At 34.0% G+C, this 21,277-nt stretch overlaps 5 protein-coding genes and 1 pseudogene across 9 annotated transcripts; 5 read left to right on the forward strand and 1 right to left on the reverse strand.

The window, feature by feature from the left end:
* The first annotated feature begins 2,484 nt into the window (after nucleotides 1-2,484).
* On the forward strand, nucleotides 2,485-7,119 carry LOC107368140 (dopamine receptor 2 pseudogene; annotated as a pseudogene). 4 transcript variants are annotated; one of them, XR_016198012.1, is made up of 3 exons: nucleotides 2,485-3,099; nucleotides 3,270-6,741; nucleotides 6,910-7,119. The product of XR_016198012.1 is annotated as a dopamine receptor 2 pseudogene, transcript variant X1 (transcript). The 4 variants fall into 4 exon arrangements; XR_016198013.1 differs by having other exon boundaries at nucleotides 2,734-6,741; XR_016198014.1 differs by lacking the exon at nucleotides 6,910-7,119 and having other exon boundaries at nucleotides 2,755-3,099; nucleotides 3,270-6,771.
* Nucleotides 7,120-7,400: 281 nt separating this feature from the next.
* On the forward strand, nucleotides 7,401-9,611 carry Ankle2 (ankyrin repeat and LEM domain-containing protein 2). The gene is made up of 5 exons (XM_015935563.3): nucleotides 7,401-7,593; nucleotides 7,666-8,159; nucleotides 8,227-8,757; nucleotides 8,839-9,065; nucleotides 9,152-9,611. Exons 1-5 carry the CDS (start codon nucleotides 7,464-7,466, stop codon nucleotides 9,462-9,464), a joined length of 1,695 nt encoding a protein of 564 aa, XP_015791049.1. The 5' UTR covers nucleotides 7,401-7,463; the 3' UTR covers nucleotides 9,465-9,611.
* Nucleotides 9,612-9,850: 239 nt separating this feature from the next.
* LOC107367804 (acetylcholinesterase-1-like) lies at nucleotides 9,851-11,982 on the reverse strand. The gene has a single exon (XM_015935554.3). The coding sequence runs from the start codon at nucleotides 11,797-11,799 to the stop codon at nucleotides 10,069-10,071; it is 1,731 nt and encodes a 576-aa protein (XP_015791040.2). The 5' UTR covers nucleotides 11,800-11,982; the 3' UTR covers nucleotides 9,851-10,068.
* Nucleotides 11,983-13,918: 1,936 nt separating this feature from the next.
* LOC107369541 (acetylcholinesterase-1-like) lies at nucleotides 13,919-15,568 on the forward strand. The gene has a single exon (XM_015937508.3). The coding sequence runs from the start codon at nucleotides 13,919-13,921 to the stop codon at nucleotides 15,566-15,568; it is 1,650 nt and encodes a 549-aa protein (XP_015792994.2).
* Nucleotides 15,569-16,553: 985 nt separating this feature from the next.
* On the forward strand, nucleotides 16,554-18,397 carry LOC107359956 (acetylcholinesterase-1-like). The gene has a single exon (XM_015926562.3). It carries the CDS (start codon nucleotides 16,554-16,556, stop codon nucleotides 18,189-18,191), a length of 1,638 nt encoding a protein of 545 aa, XP_015782048.2. The 3' UTR covers nucleotides 18,192-18,397.
* A 601-nt stretch (nucleotides 18,398-18,998) lies between these two features.
* Nucleotides 18,999-21,097, forward strand: LOC107367354 (acetylcholinesterase-1-like). The gene has a single exon (XM_015935057.3). The coding sequence runs from the start codon at nucleotides 19,132-19,134 to the stop codon at nucleotides 20,923-20,925; it is 1,794 nt and encodes a 597-aa protein (XP_015790543.2). The 5' UTR covers nucleotides 18,999-19,131; the 3' UTR covers nucleotides 20,926-21,097.
* Nucleotides 21,098-21,277: the final 180 nt, after the last annotated feature.

A 21,277-nucleotide genomic window follows, 5' to 3' on the forward strand; every position in this document is an offset into this window, starting at 1 on the left:
GTAGAATCTCGTATAGAAATATTTACAGAGAACAAAAAATACTAAGAATTTGTTTGTGACGAAAGAGAAAGATGTTGACATCTTTTTTAATCTTTCGCCATATTTCCTCCCTCTTTTTCTCTCCCCCCATTTATCAAAATTAAACAAATTCAATTGGATTTTGACGAGGAGAGTGAGCCATGGGATGACTCACTCTCACATAATTAATTGTATATAAACTCAAGCTTTTGACAATAAATGTTCTTCTTGAGCATCAAAATATCATCTTTACTTACAAAGCTGTTAGAAGTTAGCTTACTTTGTTAGAAGTTTCAAGCTTTACCAATATTGGAAAGCCTTCGCCCTCTTCCAGCTACCTTTACAATTGGCGAAATACTACCGTGGTCTTACCTGTCTCTGGCTAAGCTTCCAGTCTGGTTCTTAGCTATCTCTTTCACCAGTCTCTTGGCCCTCTATCTCCTTCTGGCTTTGGTCTTTCGGGTTCTTTCCTTATAGGTTTTTCTCTCTGGCTTTTTCTTTCGCCTTCTTCTTTTGGATAATTTCTCTGGCTTTTCACCGGCTTCCGTCTTCTTGGCTTTTCTTTTTGACTCTTTCTTTAAGGCTTCTGGCTTTTAGCATTTCTTGCCTTTTCTGATCTTGCTAAATCAACTCCTGTCATCCCACTGAGCTGTCTTTTGTTTAACTTTGGCTCAAATCATTCTGCCTTATGTCTTCTCCTGATTCATCTTCTGAATAAAAAGCTTCCAGCTCTGTCAGCGAGTCATCTACTTCTTTTTTGTGCTCTTTTCCTGCTGTTTCCTCATCTGCTCACCCACTTCTGCTACTGTTAACGAATCAACCGGCAATTGGCCAACAAGAAAAAACTTTTATAATAATCTTGTAAAAATTCAATTAGAAATTAAAATATTATTCATAAATTGGAATTGTTTAAAATTATTCATTAATTCTGCAAACTATCATCGAACTATTCCCGCCAAAACATGGACTTGATATTAGGTTACGATTACGATTACGATTTCAAACTCAATTGACGCAGTTAGATGCGCCAAGAAAAATTCGCTACTTTCTGAAATATCTTGCACTCTCAGAAAATGACCTTAAAATGACATTTAGAGTTCAATCTACGGAAGCTTATGGATCGCAACTGAGATCTTTAACATTAACCCTTTGTGAGTTATTACCACAAACAGGTAGAAAAATAAAAAATTATTAACAACTGTATCAATTTTAATGCAAAAATGTTGCCCTTTCTTGTTTGCTTTGAACGCACAAATTTGTCAGATATACCTTGTTACTCTGAAATTTACTTGAAATGTTTATTAAAATCAAATCTAATGTTGCCATCAGAGATGTTAACAGCATTATTGATTAATATCTCACCGATTGTGCCTCAAGCCGGAATAACCTGATTGCTAATAAATTGAAGCAATGAAAATGTTTTTAAAACGTTGTTCTAACTTCCGACGCGAATCAAACCTTGAATCCCAGTGCGTAAATTATCAACCTCAATGAACTCTTCACTCGAACAATCATTTTTCGGATAAAATTTTGAAATAAGCATGACTTACTCCTAATCAATATTTGAACAATAAAGGTTCATCTTTGGAAAGATTGAAAGTTAATAACGAAACAGTATATTTCAACTTGTAACATCTGAAGAGGTAAAATATGCAAAAAAAAAGATTTAAAGGGAAGTGAAAAGAAAAAGAAGAGCGAAAAGTTAATGACAAAAAAAACTTTAATTATAATGATAATATTTTTCCTTTGCAAGTTTTATTATATTCTTGAAGATTCCCCTGTACTTTTATCCTGTACATTACAATATTAATCCGATGAAAAACTGTTGCCTTAAGGTTGAACTGATGAAAATTGTTGAATAGCTTTTACAGGGTTCAAAGTGGAAATCACCAAAAATGAAAAGGTATTAATGAAAATAGCTGAATGAAGGGAAGCAAAAATTTTCATTCAACATAAAGTAATATTATATCAATATAATGTATTCCTATTGGAAAGGTATATTAATGGATAAATATCACTTCACTGTTTCCAACCTTTCTGAGGCCATTTTATTTCCAAATCGGAAATCAAATGTTTCATCTGATTTATTCATTTTCATTGTTGATTATTTATTATCCATTATTAAGGCCTTTACGATTAAAAAAAAGGATTGACTTTTAAGTGGTTAAACAAACTCACTACAGATCAATACCATCCATTACCCAAAAATGGGTAAAATTATTGCAATATTAAGCAAACTGTTGAACAAGCTTTATTATTCAATATTTGATTTAATTTCATTTTCATCTTGATCGATTCCTAATTCAGTTCAATCTTTATCATTCTCATCATCCTTATCTTCATCTCTCATCTTTTTACAGGGTTACACACAATCAATCAATCAGTAGCCTCTGAAACTCACGCAATCTCATTTTACTGGTTCAGTCACAAAACTCTGTGAGTTTCTTGATCTTCTTTCTTTCCCTTGTTACTCCAACTTTCCCAATATCAACATCTTGTTCATCCTCATCTTCATCATCCTCATCATAATCATCATTTGTAAGTGTTTACTTCAACTCATCAACTGATTAGATTTTGTGAAAACCGCAAACAAAAAGATTAAAAATTGTCTTTTCCCTCATTTTCTTGCTTTTGATTTTCCCTCTTCTTTGTCTTTTTTTTTCTCACCTTATGATCCATTTTGTACCCTTGTGTCACCAACGTTTGGCTCTTTTCTCCACGCTTTACATTAAACCGGTTCATCAACAGTTAGAAACAATTTAATTTAATTGTCCTTTCCATTCCATTTTTACGATTATTATTATTAATCCCTCATGGATTCAGTTTCTATGTAATCATTGATTTGTGAGTTTAATGTGAATCAACAATCTTTGGAAACATATTTTTCATTTCAAACTCTTCTGTGATTTAACGGTTTTTTGTCTTTACTGTTTGTTGGACTCCATTACTTTTTACATTCATCATTATCATCGTTTCATCGATCTTTCATATTATTCGTCTTCTATCGGTTCACCATGCAAGGTTTACTTTTTCACCGACGTATTAATCATCATCGTCATGCAAAAATATCTCTATTCAATGGTGTGTACATTAAAATGCAGTCAATCAATTTTGATTTCACCATACAACATGTTTAATTCCACATTTTTTATCCTTTTCACATTCCTTCCTTTCATCCCAGTTTGAAACCTTTTTTAATTCATCTTCTTCTTTTTTCACCTTCTTCTTTATCCTCCCTTATTTGACTGTAGTTTGCTGTTTCTATTCATAAGTAATAAGGCTTACTCTTTGAAATCCTGAGTCTTTTTACACCTTTTAATACTCAAATCTTGGAAACATAAGAGAAGGAAAAAAGGTTACGGTGAAAAGGAGATTCTAAGGAAAGCAGTTTTTCATTTGCATTTTAGAAATGGAAATGTTTAATAAAAAACAAATACAATTCAAAGTGATTCAACACAAAAACACAATTTAGGCCAACAAAACTGAAAAAGGATTAGTTCACGACTGAGCCCAATGACTAAGTTGTTTTCCTTCATTCTGGGCCTTGGTTTAACCAAATGATCGTCTGTAAACTTGTGATTATTCCCATCATAAACTGACTTCATCCGACTAACCAATATGATCAATTTAGGTGTTGATGTTAACAGTGTATATTTTGGTGCTCAATTTATATCCGAATATTAATTCCTGGCTTCATCTGATTTATTAATCGGATTACATTGGAAAATAATGTAAATCCTTGTCGCCATCTTTCTTTTTTGCTTCTTGATCTCCAAGTGATGAGCTTTCCAGTAGATTATCATCAACACAAAAGTGATTTTGTAAAGTTTTCTTCCTACTTTACATTCCTTCACATTCCATCGATATTTTGTCTTGTACATTCCTCGATTAGTTTACAGTTTCGTTCTTTCAATTGTGAACTGGCTGAATGTGATTAAATCTGTAAACTCGATGGTTCAAATTGTTGGTTATGTCTGGTCAAGTTAACATCGGACATCCATTATCGTCCAAACCGAGTGATTTAACAAGTTTGCTTGCTATTACTGCATCATTGGAGAAACCTTTTTCACCGTCATTTCAGCTTATTAGTGACAATGATCATCATGAGCATAATTTACAGGAAATCTCAGCAACGATTACAACACCAATTTCAGCAGAAGTTCATTCAACGACTATAATCCCAAGCGTAATTTCATTAACAACAACCTCAAATGCAGTTCAAATTGCAGTTAATGTTAGCTCCTTATTCACTTATGAACCAACGAACAAAAGGGCTCATATAAATAGTAATTATAACAAAAGTTCAACACAAATTGCTCCGATTTTTATTAGTTCATCGAATGATGGAAGTCCATTAGTTTCATTATTTGAAACCAATGCAACTCAAGTGGTTACCGAATGTTGTAATGTGAATAATTTAACTTCAACATTTAGTGAAGATGATGCAAAACCTGGTATTGGTAGTAATCTAAGTGTCTTCAATTTTCATGATTTAACTTCAGTTGAACAACTAATCAACATTACAAGTGCTATTGACCAAGGTAGTCTACTTGAGAATTGGGCTAATCAATCATTGTTAATCACTAATTGGACTACATTATTCAATGATACAATCAATTTGTCTTTTAATTCTACATTACCTTCATCATTATCTCCGAAAAATATAATCACAGCTAATTGGACAACTGAACCTGATTTACGGATCCATCACCCATTTTTAGCACTTTTATTAGCAATCATTTGTCTACTTGTTATATTTGGTAATATATTGATTATGGTTGCCATTAGACGTGAACGTTATTTACACACAGTTACCAATTTATTTGTGGCCTCATTAGCAGTAGCTGATTGTCTTGTCGGAGCAATTGTTATGCCTTCTTCGGTTGTCCATGAAGTAATGAACAAATGGTGGATATTTGGTCAAGATTGGTGTGATCTTTGGCATTCATTTGATGTGCTTGCCAGTACAGCATCAATCCTCAATTTGTGTGTTATATCACTAGATCGATATTGGGCCATAACTGATCCAATTAGCTATCCAGCTCGAATGACTACACGAAAGGCCAAAATATTGATTGCTTTGGTTTGGACTTGTTCAGCTATAATATCGTTTCCAGCGATTATCTGGTGGAGAGCCGTTTCAGCACCACCAAGGCCTTTGAGATGTGATTTTACCGAAGATATTGGATATCTTTTATTCTCGAGTATAATTTCATTCTATGGTCCATTAATTATAATGTTGGTCGTTTACTTTAGGATCTATCGTGCAGCAATAAACCAAACAAAATCGGTTAAAAGTGGTACAAAATCAATTGCAGCGTTAGATGGAAATGAGAATAATGCTGTTGTATTGAGGATACATCGCGGTGGTGGAGGAGGAGGAGGAGGAAATAATATTAATATTAATAATAGCGGTATTGTTAACTGTTATTGTGATAGTGAGAGTCATCCCCATCATGCTCATCATTATAATCAATCTAATACTCATTCTCATCCTGTTAATCATTTAAAATCTCGTTTGGTTGGTGAAGTATCTTTTGAGGAACCTTCTGAATTAATCAATTCAGATGATAACTGCCTTAGTGTCAAAGTATCTTCCGTTCGACATCGCAATATGAAAGCTTTCTCATTAAGTCGTAAACTTGCTAAACTAGCAAAGGAAAAGAAAGCAGCCAAAACACTTGGAATTGTCATGGGAGTCTTTATACTTTGCTGGTTACCCTTTTTTATTGCCAATCTTGTTAAAGGTTTTTGTGGTGATGTTTGTTTAATCAATCCAGATTTGGTTTATCCTTTGGTTACATGGTTAGGTTGGCTGAATAGTGGAATGAATCCAGTTATTTATGCATGTTGGTCACGAGATTTTCGTAGAGCTTTCAAAAAAATATTATGCTCCTGGTATAAGCCTAAATCCAATAGAGGAACCAAAATTTTACAAAGACCTGCTGGTACAATTCAATCGACCAGATATATTGTCAATGATAATAGCAAAAACTCTAAGAATGGCAGTAATGATATTGATAATAATGATAATGGTAACTATTCGCCATCTGATGTATTTAAAGCGTACGAGTCAAGAAAATATGAAACACAATTACCAAAGTGCCCACCAGATTCAATCGGAATGATTAGCTTAACATCAGCTTCAAATAGCTCATTCAAGTCTCAAAAAAGTGAACCTCTCAATGGAATTTTTTATTTATCAAAAAAGTGATCCAATTCATTAAAACTGTGAGGGAGGAAAAAAGTTCAAGTTGAAATTGTCAAAGGAACAATAACGAAATAAATTATCCGTGGAAACATTTCACAGTTATATTGTTGATATTCGTTCGTTTCCTGATTGTCTTGATGCACACTGATAATCAATTGTTGGAACAAAAGATATTTTTCAATTGCACATTTGAACAGTCCATTAATAATGGCAACATTTGCTCTGGTTGCTCTTTTACACCATAAGATGAGGTTAATCGTGAGACGTCTTGAAAATCAAATGAACAAATATAAATTGACAAAAATCGACTCAAGATTAGGAGCTGTAAAGGATAAGATGGGTCTAAAGCAAGGACAAATTGATCATTAACAGGATCATCAATGTTGCAAAAAAAAGTGATTACCGTAAATGGGTGTGTAAACAACATTAAGAAAAAAAAGGAAAGAAACTTGAACCAGAAAAGGCCCAGAATTTTGTTCATATTTTTACCAGAATTTTTACCATCAAACCAAGTGAGAGAAATAAATTTTCTTGTTAAATCATCAACAAACAGTTTAATATTGAAATCTATATCAACACATTAAAACCGTTAATATCAAAATTGTTTGAATTGTTTGATGATGAAAAATTAACGAAGGTTATTTCTTGGTTTACTAATTGGAAATTTTTTCTCCTTACAGAAATCACAGTAACAATGAAGATGGTGGTTAAGCTGATTGATGACAGAAAATATGAGGAAATTCAGGAACATCAATTCTGGCCTTGTTAATCAAGTTGACAAACCAAATGACAAGCATTTTTAAATTCTTATTATTGATACTTGTATTGAATAACTTGAAAAATTAATTGTAAATAATGTCTACGCAATAAAGTATAAAAGTTGTTTAAAATTTGGTTCTGTTTTCATGTTCCGTTTGCACTGATTTAACCTCTAGTTTCCCTCATTGCTTGGTTAAATTTAATTAATTTTGGATATTCAAGAATGCTCAATGATTTCAAAAATGAAATAATTTAATAAAATAAAAGCCTTTTTTCATTCAAATGAATCATTTATTTTTAATTCACATTAATTTGATGTTAGCCTTGTTTACCGTTGCTAAGAGAGCGTTGTCAAGGCAACAAACTCAATGATGTAAATCATGTTTAAAAAAAGATTCCTTTATTCTCCTTTAGAATCATTAAAGTTTTTCTATTTTTCTATCGTTTTTTGTCTTAAAAGTCAATTGTTTAAAAGATGACCGAGTTTCACGATTCATCATCAAAACAATCTATTGATACAACACCAAAAAGTGCTAAATACATCTCGATAATTTTACCCAGAAGTGTCCTTTCAACTAACCATGAAAACAATACTTCTATAGAAGGTAAGACTTTCTTTGATTTTTCTCCTCGTTGTTTTGATTTGGTTTAATGTAATTATATTTTCTTTCTTTAAGAATTGGTACTAACGGATACCGCGAAAGCTTTCGATAAACTAAAACAAATCAAAGGATCTCGATTGAGGATTTTCGATAGATATGAAGATGCTCTGAATTGTAGTCTCGAAGGTATTGATGATTTACAGTTGATTCCTGAACCGCCTAAGGAAAAGATTGCGGAAAATTTTCCTACACCTTCACCACCTGAGCTATGTAAATTAAGGAAAGCAATCGAGTGTGGAGACTTTGATTTGGTTTATTCGTTGATAACTGAAAATCCCAAATATGTGATTACTTCGAGTGATACTCCAGTTATTTTGATGGAAGGTCCTCGCTTTAATGGGGTCCATATTGCATGTAGGTGCAATCAAATTGAAATTCTTGAATTCATTCTTAAAACAATCAACAATCCAGATTTTATTAAAAAACTTTATCCAAATGATTCTGATGCTGTTACAGAGGAGACACGAAAACATTTACTGGATTTATATTTGAATACTCCTGATAAAGCTGTAAGTTTATTCAAGCAAAATCTTATTATACACTATCTAATTATTATTATTTTCCTGAATTTTACAGGCACTTGACACTCCACTACATTTTGCCTCCAAATTTGCTGCTGCTGATTGTGTCAAACTTCTTCTGACTTACCCTGGTTGTGATCGAGAGCGACGTAATAAGTTTGGTGAAACACCATATGATGTTATTTGTTCTCGTAAAAGAGATTCTCAAGCATATGAAAAAATCAAGGAATACTTCGAAGCGCGTTTCTATATTTCAATTATGAGGAAATATGACCGTGTTACCGTTTGTACACCTTCTGAAACACCACCCAAAGATGATAGCATTTCTGGAATAGCTGGTCCAATGTCTCCAAAGTTAGCTGAGGAAATTTATTCAAAATTAAAATCACCTGCTAAGTCTACTTCACCTCGAAAATTCAATATACGTTTAACGGATGGTTCTCGAGGAGTAGAGAGAGTTGCACGGATGGAGTGTAGATATCATAATCTGGATTGGGTAGAATATTGGCCTTTTCTGAACTGTTATGTCGATTTAGCGTCTCCTGAGGGACTCGAAATGTTAGAGAAACATCTTGCAAAGATGCATGTGAGTATTTTATCTTGGAAAATTCAACATCCGAAAGGATATTTTGAATTCTGGACATTGAATGAAGATTCTTCTTCACAGGGTCTTGCAAGTAAGCAACCTAATGGCGAAGAATCCTCCAGCGATAAAACGCATGAAAAAAGCTCAGTAAGCCTCCTTTGTGATAGACTAGGATTACTTTCTCTCGCCTCAAACCAGAGTATCGATGGTGAACTTATTAAATCTCAAGAAGTAAACAGTAGTGATGATGATGATGATTATGTCACTCCTCCTTCAAGCCCGGTTCAAGTTGACTTCTTCGTAAATGGGTATTTATAAATTTACTTATTAATTTTTTCAATTTTCTTGCAAAGTTTATATTAAAATTAATTTTTCTTTTCATCTCTTTAAACAGAAAATCATTCTCTCAAAGTGATAAAGATGCTGCAAATGCCTTGGCAGACATAAAAATAAACGCATTCCGATTTCCATATACAGCTCAATGGTTACGAAAAGTGAAGCGAGAAAAATCAATGACATCTCCATCTGAAGAAACTTTTGTGAATTTTTGTGATAAAGTCGCTGCTAATATTGCACACTCAACGCCTAGAAAAAGCATCAATTTGATTGATTTAATATCACCCAGACGATTCCACGGCTTAAGTGACCAACAAAGCTCAACCGAAATTTCTGGTGATGATGATGTCTTCCACGAAAGTTTTAGATAGTCAAATTTTATTTTAAAAATGAGATCGAAGAGAAACGAGTACAGAAAGTGATAATGTTAAGGGAAATTTTATTAGACCGTTAGGATCAAATGGATGTAAAGATTTAAATTTGCCAATTCAATAAAATAAGCCAATGTTATTAATTAATAGATGAATAAACAATTATTCTTCTAAAAATCATTAATTAATATTTAATTACCCTATCAGGTGTTATCCAATGAAGTTCAAATGATATTTACGTGAAAATATCGGTAGCGAAAGATACACTCAAGTATCCGAGTTCTTTGAAGCTTAAGCATTTCATTTGTGCCGAATTTTATCTTCAAAACTAATTTCAGTTGAAAACGCTCAATCCATAATCAATAAGAAAATTAAAGTAATTTAAGTTGATTTGCGCAAAACTGTTTACTGTTGGAAAATTTGTAAATTGTAACAAATAAAATAATGTAATTGATATTATAATGTGAAGATAACTTCATAATAGGCCTTTATCAGTTCGGCCTTTTGAAGTGTTTTTATTGATTAACATCTGTAAATTAGCTTATCCCAACCATAAACTGTATTAAACAGAATTTAATGAAATTAAAATAAAACCAATTGCTTACTACATGTCTGAATTAAATAATTTCATCCATTCCATGCAAAGCTTATGATCATAATTGATGATATTTTCTGAGCTCAGGCTTAAATTTTTAAATATTTGTGAATGAAATCCTTTATATGGATGCTTGTATCGGATTGGAGGCCAATCAGTCAAAGGCAAGCCTTTAGCGTAATCGCCAAACAAATTGAGCAATAATCGACTGAATTTTCTATCATTTGTTGTATATAAACTGGGTTGTCTTATTGGATCTCCTAGTCCGAATAAAGCATCATCTCCATGTTGAGTTCCATAAGGTCTCCCTGGATTTTCAGCTAACTTTTCACCAACATAACTATTCAGATAGAAATGAATATTGTGATTCTTCAGCGACCAAAATTCAGCCAATGTCAATGATGGGCAATGATAATTCATATCAGAACACAGTTTAACACATCTCGATCTTATATCGTAAGTATTGGATGGATCAGCATCTTTAAAGTAAACTTTAAACATGGAGTCAATTTGATCAGGTTTTATGTTTTGGATTGCAAATGAAATTTCTTCAGTGATAAATGAGTGAGCATCGTCCAAAGTAAAGATGTTGTCCACTGGCGAAAAGCCTGAAGATTCATCTTGTTCTGCTCCAAACAACATGGGTTTACCTTTGATTGCTTCAAGTCGTTTGGCATGATTTACCATTGGTTTGTTTGGTATCAAATCTGTTCCATAAACTGGTAAAAATACCGAGGTCTCTGAGGCACCAAGTGCTGTGATACCCTCTGCACTTTGTGCTTTCAATAAATCCTTTGCATCAACTTGCTTTAAGCAGTCGACAGTTTCATCAGACAATTCATTTGATGATTCAAACTGATCAACTTGGCTCAAACAGTTCACTTTTGAAGCTAATAGACGAGTCTTTGCTAAGGCAACTGATACATCCTCAGCCTGCATTTTATTTGTTGTCGCACCACTCATCATTATTAGACGGGAAAATAAAGATTGTGATTGAAATTTATTTGGTAAAGTGGCTAAAATTGAAACTATTTTTGATCCAGCACTTTGTCCTGCTAATGTAACACGATTAGGATCTCCACCAAATGCTCTGATATTATCACGAATCCATCGAAGAACCGTCAAAGTATCATAAATGCCAAGATTACCAGGCATTGAAGTATGAGAACCATGAGCAAAGCCAAATGCTCCAAGTCGATAGTTTGAGTTGACAACAATTATCTTTTGCGTTGCAGCTAACACATTACCTTGGTTAGACTCTATCGAACTTGAACTAAACGTATATCCAGAGCCATGGATGAAATAAAATACAGGCAGCAGCTCTGTATCATTATTTTCATTATTCAACTTTGGTCTCCATACATTCAGATACAAACAGTCCTCACTTATATTGAAGTTGACTGATCCTAAAGGAGTTTGGAAGCAACCATTTCCATAATTCACTGCTTTATAAGGTGTTGACCAAGTTGAATTGAATGGTTGAGGTAATTGGAAGCGTAAATTTCCCAAAGGTGGCTCAGCAAATGGAATACCCAAGAAGGATTCGTATTTGAAATCATCATAATTGTCAGTAAAACCTTGTATTTGACCAAACTTTGTAGTTACAATTGGTTCAGCTTTGCATACTGAAACAAATCCAATCCAAGCTACAGTAAAAAGTATTGTTGACATAACTTTATTCATTGAAGTTTCAACATTCAAGATAAAGATTCGCACAAAACTTGATTCACTAGTCAACATTTACCATGACTCGAAGAAACTTTTTATTCTTAACTCAACCGATCATTCAATTTTTTAGATTGACTTGGTTATTATTATATATTGTATAATACTTAATGCTAATTAGATGTCATAAGAAGATATGTTTCGGACAATTAACCAGTTTCCCATGAAATTAGTTTTCCATTAATCCATTCGCTTTCAACGTTTCCAAGACAATAATAACCTTAATGCATGATCCATAATGCCTGATCCTAACACAATGCATTAGCTTAAAATTAAACGATTTATTACTGAATAGTTTTACTTTTCCTGTTACTTTTTATTGAATTGAATTGCTAAGTAAAATTTGGCGAGTTTCAATGTTTAACTTATCCATAAGTGATAAGATTGTCCCAGTTGCTTGACTTCAATGCTTCCTTCCAATAACATTAGAAGGATAAGAACGGGTTAGATTTATTATTAATATATTATATGTGGTTGAACGTATAATTATGGTCTGGGATCACTATCAATTGTTTCGAAATGTTTATTACTAAGGATAATGATTGTAAGGTGAAGACATTCTCGAAATTTCGAGGTTCAAAGTTTTTGGAACAATGGCCAAAATCAACAGAACTGTTGATGAATTTAAAAAAGTATTTAATCCATGATGTTAACCAGCAATTTTTGTGGAGCAATTAATAAGTTTCAGCTCTCTTATTGTTATGGTCATGGAATGCAGTCGGTTTAACCGAAAATTGAACTTGATCTATTATACGAAAACAGAAAGTGTTTTTTCTCAAAAGAAGTACATTTTCTGATTGTTCATCAAAAGATGCATTAGTAAAATAAGTTTCGTGAAACAATCTGCTTCCTCAGTTGAACAAAAGGCGATCGAAGTTTCGAATTTGACCTCGATTTTCTCGAAAACTGTCCATCGGATGAAATATTCAATAGAACTAATGGATTCAGTTTTAATACGCCTACAAACCCACCAAGTCTCAACTCTTTACTCAAATTTTCAAGCCTTTAGCAACACTCTTTGCACTTCATTTGCATCTTTAACCAGAAAATTGGTTTGTTTACCAAGAAATGGGTTGAGATGAGTTTGTTTTGTTAAGAGAGTTGTTTCTCGTCCATTTACAACCCAAAAATCATGACCCAAATGCGCTAATTGAAAGTTATTGAACTGAATCAAATTATAAATTAGTAGAGAATTAAATTGATGAAGGAATGATGATTGTAGATTAGGCCATTCTCGAAATATCGAGGTTCAAAGTTTTAGAACCATTGATCAAAATCAAGAGAACTATTGATGAATTGAAAAAAGTTTTTAACCCATTATGGCTAGCAACAACTTTAATCGACAAATATTAAGTTTCCGTTCTCTAATTGTTATGATCACAGAATGCGGTCGGTTTAAATGAAAATCGAACTAATCTGTTTTACAGAAAAAGCAAAGTTCTATTTCTCAAAATAAGTCCATGCTCTTGTTAGCTATCAAAAGTTACATCATAAAAATGAGTTTCATGAAAAAATCTGCTTCCATTATTGTACAAAAAGCGAGCGAAGTCGCAACTTTGAACTCGATTTTCTCGAAACATGTTCACCAGAGAAATTTTTAAATCATGCAAATGAATTCAGTTTTCCTTTTTCTACAAACCAACAGAGTCTAAATTTGAAAGAAATTCATTTTTACCCATTTTTGCCGATTTGTGCATAAATGTGATGATTGTGTTGTCTTTTCAGTAACAACCGAATCTAAGGCTCGCTTTTATTCAATTACCACTTCATAATTGATATCATTTCTCGGACAAAAACATATTAATAATAATTGAATTGGTTACTTCGGGCTGCATATTTGTTCAATGTAATGGATGCCTTTAAGGAAACCTCAATAATGGATAATCACTAATCTTAATTATCTGTTGTTTTCAAGGAATAGAAGCAATTATCTTGTTTTTGCTGAATAATCATGTTTGAACACTTCTGAAAATAACAGAAATGTAAACGTCAATACAATAAAAATTGTCTATCAAAACAGCGAACAGTAAACACTATTAACAATCGTAATAATGATTTCTTAAACATTCATATAAAGATTTACACACTTTAATGTATTCAAATACAACACTTATAGCCTTCAAATTGTATTGAAATGTCTTTAGTTCTTCCATTGATTGTTACAGCTTTATTCATCTTCAGGGGTGCAATTGAAAGTGGTTCAACAGTGAAATGTGATGATCCAATTGTAACTACTGAATATGGAACCATAAAAGGAAATCGCAAAAATGAATCTGGTTTTGTGTTTGATGAATTTCTTGGTATACGTTATGGTAAGATTCCAGAGCGATTCAAATTTTCTCGAGTGAATGAAGAAAAGTGGACAGGAATTTTGAATGCAACTGATTATGGACCTGAGTGCAAACAATTAAGAAGCCCAAATAGCGTTGAAGATTGTTTATTTATCAACATTTGGAGACCTTTAATTTCCAATAAGGAAACTCGATTACCAGTCTTTCTTTGGGTTCATGGATCAGGATTTCAAATTGGATCTGGAGCTCTAAATCCTGGTAATATGTTAGCCTCTTATGGTAACATGATTGTGGCCACGATCAACTATCGTCTTGGCTCACTGGGTTATGCCTTTGGTGATTTAGAAGAGATGCCAGGCAATCAAGGAGTTAGTGATGTGACAACAGCACTTTACTGGGTCAATGAAAATATTGTCCACTTTGGCGGTGATCCTGATCAAGTCACTCTTGCTGGCCACTCAGCTGGTTCAATGATAGCTTCGTTACCAACTTTACTCAGAAGTGAGCGTCCTTGGTCACTTTACTCTCGCCTGTTGTTATCAAGTGGAGTCTCGTATGGTCCGATGTTCATTGAAGACACTTCAATCAGTCTTGCTAAGACTAAGCTCTTAGCATCAAAAGTTGGTTGTGGCTCTGCTACTCCGGGACCGTTAACAAGTCAAACCATCTCTTGCCTACGAACAGTCAATGCTTCAGTCCTACTTGAACACAAAGCGACCATCAAACAGATCGGTTCTTCTGACGTTGCTGCCTTCTTTCCAACTTGTGATCGTGGTACCATTAGAAATTTTTTCGACCCTTTCTTGAAACCTTACTACACCCATGATATCAAACCGCAAATACTCTTTTACTTACAAAATGACGAAACATCTTACAGTTCAATTGATTTACAGCCCACTTCAAAGGCTGAAGCTTACCAAATGGCTTGGGATAAGTTGTCTTTCATCAAAAAAGACTTGACTCCATTGCAAATGCAACCTTTCTTTGAATACTATTTCAATGAGACAAGGGATAATGACAATAGATCACTTCGATCAGCCCTTTCCGAATTCCTCAATGATCATACATTTAGATGCACTTCATTAATGTTAGCCCAACTTTATTCAACCAACCCAGACAATAGCGTACGATTTGCTGAATTTCGATACATTTTGGATAAATATGGACAACAGAATAGACCTGATGGTGCTTGGCATGATGATGTAGTCGAACTGTTTTTTGGTGAACCTTTTAGAGGCAACAATTCAAACTCCTATTCTAATCAAGACAGGAAACAAAGTTTACGTTTAATGAAATCATTGGCTGATTATGCTTATGGCAAGGAGCCTGATAACTGGCCTAAGTTGCATTTTGATTACTTGAACCCAGAAAAGGAACCAATTGTTCGCGAAATTAATTTTAAAGACAGAAACGTTGAGTATTCAAAGCAACACATTTGCCTTGAATGGTCAAAGCTTCTCGATTATGATATCACAAATTATATTCATCCTTAAAAACTTGTAATTGTTGATCACTTGTAATATTTTTCAACCAACTTACATCAATTATTTGTCGCGATTCATCGAAAGGAATTTGTTTTCTTTGATTAAATTGCTCAATTGATTATATCAAATATGGGTTATGAACATTCAGCAAATTGCATTCAGAGACATCTTAAGCATAGACTTAACTCGGCGATTTTTCGTATGCATATTAAGGTATTGAACAAATGATGCTCGAGTTAAGAACTGACCGGCTGCAAGTAGCTGAGAGCTGGACAGCGATGATTATAATATTGGTTATAAATTGGTTATGCTAGCAATTAAGTATTACATGCGAGGACACATGAACTTGAAATGACTGATAATGAATGCTATTGATCATAAAGATAACTTCTCAAGTGATCAGCATTTACTTTCACTTGTTCACATGAACATGAGGTTTTAAAATTAATGTCACTGATTTGTACCGAAATCAATTAATGTGAATTGAACAATTTAATGCAACGGCAATTTAATGCGATATTATAACATAATTGTACAATAATAAAGTCAAACGAAAAATCAAAGCCAAATTTAATAAGACAATATGAATGAGTTATTTTATTTTTACTCTCATTGATTATCATTGTTAATTGCAAAAAACGTGACATTAGTTACGGATCCTGGTACAATTGTTGATCTGATTTTCACATTATCATGTTATATTTATTGTTGATATTCACCACTAAGAATTTCATACGTTATCAGATCAGCTTTTATGCAATTTGCATTATTAAAGCTAAGTGAAAGTCCAATTTGATCATTCGATATATTAGTGAATTTTCAGTGCATCAATGGAAATACGTTTACTATTTTTGTGCTTCAATTTAATTCCAGCAACTCCTATATGATTCTAAGAACTTCATCAGATCAACCTTGAAATCCAATCGTTTATAATGTGAACATTGGCATATATTTTTCATTGTTTTCCTCCTCTCGCGACACTTTGGAATAAATTATGCCTTCGAATTTGATTTTAATACTTTTATTAGCAATTTGTGCTAATGTAATCCTAAGTGATACCACTACTGAAGGTCCCATTGTACTAACTCGACAAGGGGCTATTCAAGGAAGTCGTGTAAACGTATCTGGTTTTGTTGTTGAAAGATTTCTCGGTATTCGTTATGGATTGATTCCTCGACGATTTGTTTATTCTCAAGTCAACAATAATAGTTGGTCAGGAGTTCTAGACGCGACTAAATATGGTTCAATATGTCCACAAAAGTCTTCTGATTTGCCAATGGATGAGGACTGTTTGTTCCTCAACATTTGGAGACCTGCAATGTCCGATCCGAATGTAACATTGCCTGTTCTTTTCTGGGTTCATGGTTCAGGATATCAACAAGGATCTGGAGCACAAAACTCGGGTGATCTACTGGCACCTTATGGTAACATGATAATGGTAACCATCAATTATCGTCTTCGATCATTTGGTTTCGCTTTTGGAGATGAAAATGAAATCCAAGGCAATCAAGCAGTTAGTGATATCATCGCTGCACTCAACTGGGTTCGTCAAAACATTGCCTTCTTTGGTGGTGATCCAAGTCGAGTTACTTTTGCAGGTCACTCAGCTGGTTCCATGATGGGCTCAATAATTCCAGTGCTGACTGCACTTGACGATACCCTCTACTCACGACTTTGGCTAATCAGTGGAGTCTCTGTCAATCCAATGTTCATTGAAGACGCATCAGTCAGTCTAGCCAAGACTAAGCTCTTAGCATCAAAAGTTGGTTGTGGCTCTGATGCTCCTGGACCGTTAACAAGTCAAACCATTTCTTGTCTTCAAACCGTCAACGTTTCGGCTATACTTGATTTAGACTTCGATATTAAAAAACTTGGCGGTGCTGATTACCCAGCATTTTTCCCAACCTATGGTACACCTTTGATTCCAATGCCGCTTGTTCAACTTTTCAAATCCAATCCAAAAGTCAGAAGGACTACCATTTTCAACGCTATTCATCAAGATGAAGCAAGCACTTTTTATGGTTACTTGAAGCCCACTAACAAGTCAGAAGCTTATAAGATGGCTTTTGATCATTTATCGTTCGTCAAAAAAGATGTGACTGAAGCACAAATGCAGCCATTCTTCGAATACTATTTCAACGATACAAAGGATAGCGACCCTAAAGCACTTCGAACAGCACTCGCCAGTTTCATAACTGACTATACATGGGGATGTACTTCTCTGATGTTATCCGAACTTTATTCAACATACCATTCAGTTCGATTTGCCGTCTTCAAATATGTTCTAGATAAATATGGTAAACGAGCACGACCTGGTGGTCCACAGCATGTAGATGAAATTGAACTTTATTTTGGTGAGCCATTCATGTCTAAGCCTACGGAAGTGCCTTTCAATTTAGGAACTTATTCAGAGCAAGATAAAATACAAAGTTTACGATTAATGAAGTCATTGGCTGATTATGTTCATGGTGAGGAGCCCGATGATTGGCCTGTGTTGCAATTCAATAGTTCAAACCCAGAAAAGGAGCCAATTGTTAGAGAAATTAATGTTCAAGATAGAAATGTCGAGTATTCAAAGCAACACATTTGCCTTGAATGGTCAAAACTTTTCGAATACGACATAACAATGTAATAATTATGTAAAAAGCAAACTTAGATCACGATTCTTCAAAAATAACAGTATTAGTTAAATTTTTCATGAATGAAACTATTTTATTAAAATCATTTTTTGTCAAAAATTTACTGGTTATTGAATTTTCATGCTTAAGTTTCTCTCTATTTAAATTTTTCTCAGGTAAATTTTATGTTTAATAAGTGAATAAACAGATCTTGTCTTTCAATATTTGTGGAATTCGTGTGTAAATTTATTGTATTGATGCTAGTAAAAAATGGCAAACTCCAGAACTTCGCTCCATCTTCGTTGAACCACACATGAATGTTGTATTGAGGAAAAGATACCGAATCAAATTGAAAACAAAAAAACAAAACTGAAGATCAAGTCTTAGACATAGCTATTTGATACGTGGCGATGGCTTGACAGCTCCAAGCAGATGGCCGAAACTTGGAAGATCTAAGCAATCGAGTTTATACTGTGTTCATGAAAAGTTATTCATTAAAGACATCATTTGCAGTGATTTGCTGCAATATGCTGTTGACTGCTCTGGGTTCTGTGAATGATACAACACGATACAATGAAACAATACATCTCTGAACGAACGCTAAGCAACAATAAGTCAATGCAAATTAATTGCCGAAACAGCGTCAATCCAATAACAAAATAAAATAATAAAACTAAACAAAGGCAACGATATCAATCAAAATATATTGGATACAATAATGTGTTAGTTATTTATTAATAATTTTACATGCATTCAAATTAAGAGGAAAATGCTAGATAATCGTTACGTATCCGGTAATAATGGCTAGTTTTTGATCCTTTGATCATCAGATTATCATATTATTAGTTTATATCCATCATTTTTTGTTTTGCCTTCATTATCAGTTCCGGCTTTTTATGCAAACTCGTCTTATTCAACTCTGTTAAAGTGAAAGTCCAATGTTGTGGCATCTAAATGTGCCTAGTGACACTAAATTGGGTGTTACTTCAAGATAACCAGATGAACCTTGAAAATTACAGCGTTTATAATGGGAACATTGGAGATATTTTCTCACTGTTTTCCTTAACTTTCTCAACATTTTTGGAACAAATCATGCATTCGAACTTTGTATTAACACTTTTATTCGGTCTTTGGGCTAATGTAATCCAAAGTAAAACCACTACTGAAGGTCCCATTGTACTAACTCGACATGGTGCTATTCAAGGAAGTCGATCAAATGTAAATGGTTTTGCTGTTGAAAGATTTCTTGGTATTCGTTATGGATTGATTCCTCGACGATTTGTTCATTCTCAAGTCAACAGTAATAGTTGGACAGGAATTTTGAATGCGACTAAATATGGTTCAATTTGTCCACAAGATCCTTCCGACTTGCCAATGGATGAGGACTGTTTGTTCATCAACATTTGGAGACCTGCAATGCCCGGTACCAATGGAAGACTTTTGCCTGTTCTTTTCTGGGCTCACGGTTCAGGATATCAACATGGATCAGGAGCACAAAATTCTGGTGATCTACTGGCACCTTATGGTAACATGATAGTTGTAACCTTCAACTATCGTCTTCGATCATTTGGTTATGCTTTTGGAGATGAAGATGAAATCCAAGGTAATCAAGCAGTTAGTGATATCATCAATGCACTAAAATGGGTTCATCAAAACATTGCCTTTTTTGGTGGTGACCCAAGTCGAGTTACTTATGCAGGTCACTCAGCTGGTTCCATGATGGGCTCAATAATTCCAGTTCTGACTGCACTTGACGATTCCCTCTACTCACAACTCTGGTTAACCAGCGGAGTTTGTGTTACTCCAATGTACATCGAAGACACTTCAGTCGGTCTAGCCAAGACTAAGCTCTTAGCATCAAAAGTTGGATGTGGCTCTGAAGCTCCTGGACCGTTAACAAGTGAAACCATTTCTTGCCTACAAACAGTCGATATGTCAACTATACTTGAACACGACTCAGGTTCTGATATTAAAAAAATTGGTGGTGCAGATGATCCACCATTTTTGCCAGTTTATGGTACACCTTTGATCCCAAAACCTTTGGTTGAACTTTTCAAATCCCATCCACGAATCAGGAAGACTACCATCCTCAACCATATTCATCAAGACGAAGAAGGTCTTTTATACTCTGATTTAAAACCAACCAATATATCAGAAGCTTATAAAATGGCTTTCGATCATTTAGCGTTCGTCAAAAAAGATTTGACTAAAGCTCAAATGCAACCATTCTTTGAATACTATTTCAACGAAACAAAAGATAGTGACCCTAAAGCACTCAAAACATCACTCACCGATTTCCTAACCGACTACACATGGGGATGTACTTCATTAATGTTAGCCGAACTTTATTCAACATACCATTCTGTTCGATTTGGTGTGTTCACATACAATCTAGATAAATATGGTAAAGAAGCTCGACCAAATGGTCCATACCATGGAGATGAAATTGAACTTTTCTTCGGTGAACCTTTCTACTACAATCCATATTCGAGTAAAGTTGGAAAAGGTGATTTCGACTATTCAATGAAAGACAAAATAGAAAGTTTACGATTAATGAAATCATTGGTCGATTATGTTCACGGTAAGATGCCCACCGATTGGCCCGAGTTGCATTTCAATAAAGCAAACCCAGAAAAGGAGCCCGTTGTTCGAATAATCGATTTGGTCGATAAAAACGTTAGATATTCAAAGCAACACATTTGCCGAAAATGGTCAAAGCTTTTTGGCTACGATATAGCAAAGGACTAGACTCGGACTTCTCAAACCACTCGCACAATAAAGACAACTTTACCTCACCAAAAGATTAAGCAAAATCTTGCTAAGCATTTGACAAAAAGCTTTTAAATTTACATTCTGTTCGTAGTTTGACTGAAAAATTTATTGAAATGTTTTCTTGAAATAAAATAGTTACGAACTTTGCTATTGAAGTTGACAATTTGACAAGATTGTTCAATTTTGTCATTTACCTTTACTGACAATCTATTTCACTGGTTCATCAATCATTGTGAGGTGACAAAAAGTTGCTCGAAACAAGAACAAAAAAAATAGATTTGCCTCACCATGAGATAATCTCGATTCATCTCTTCATTATCATCAACAT

Source organism: Tetranychus urticae, chromosome 1 (genome assembly GCF_039701765.1).
Source record: "Tetranychus urticae isolate SD_2017Ah chromosome 1, NJAU_TeUrti_SD_1.0, whole genome shotgun sequence".
NCBI lineage: Eukaryota > Metazoa > Arthropoda > Arachnida > Trombidiformes > Tetranychidae > Tetranychus > Tetranychus urticae.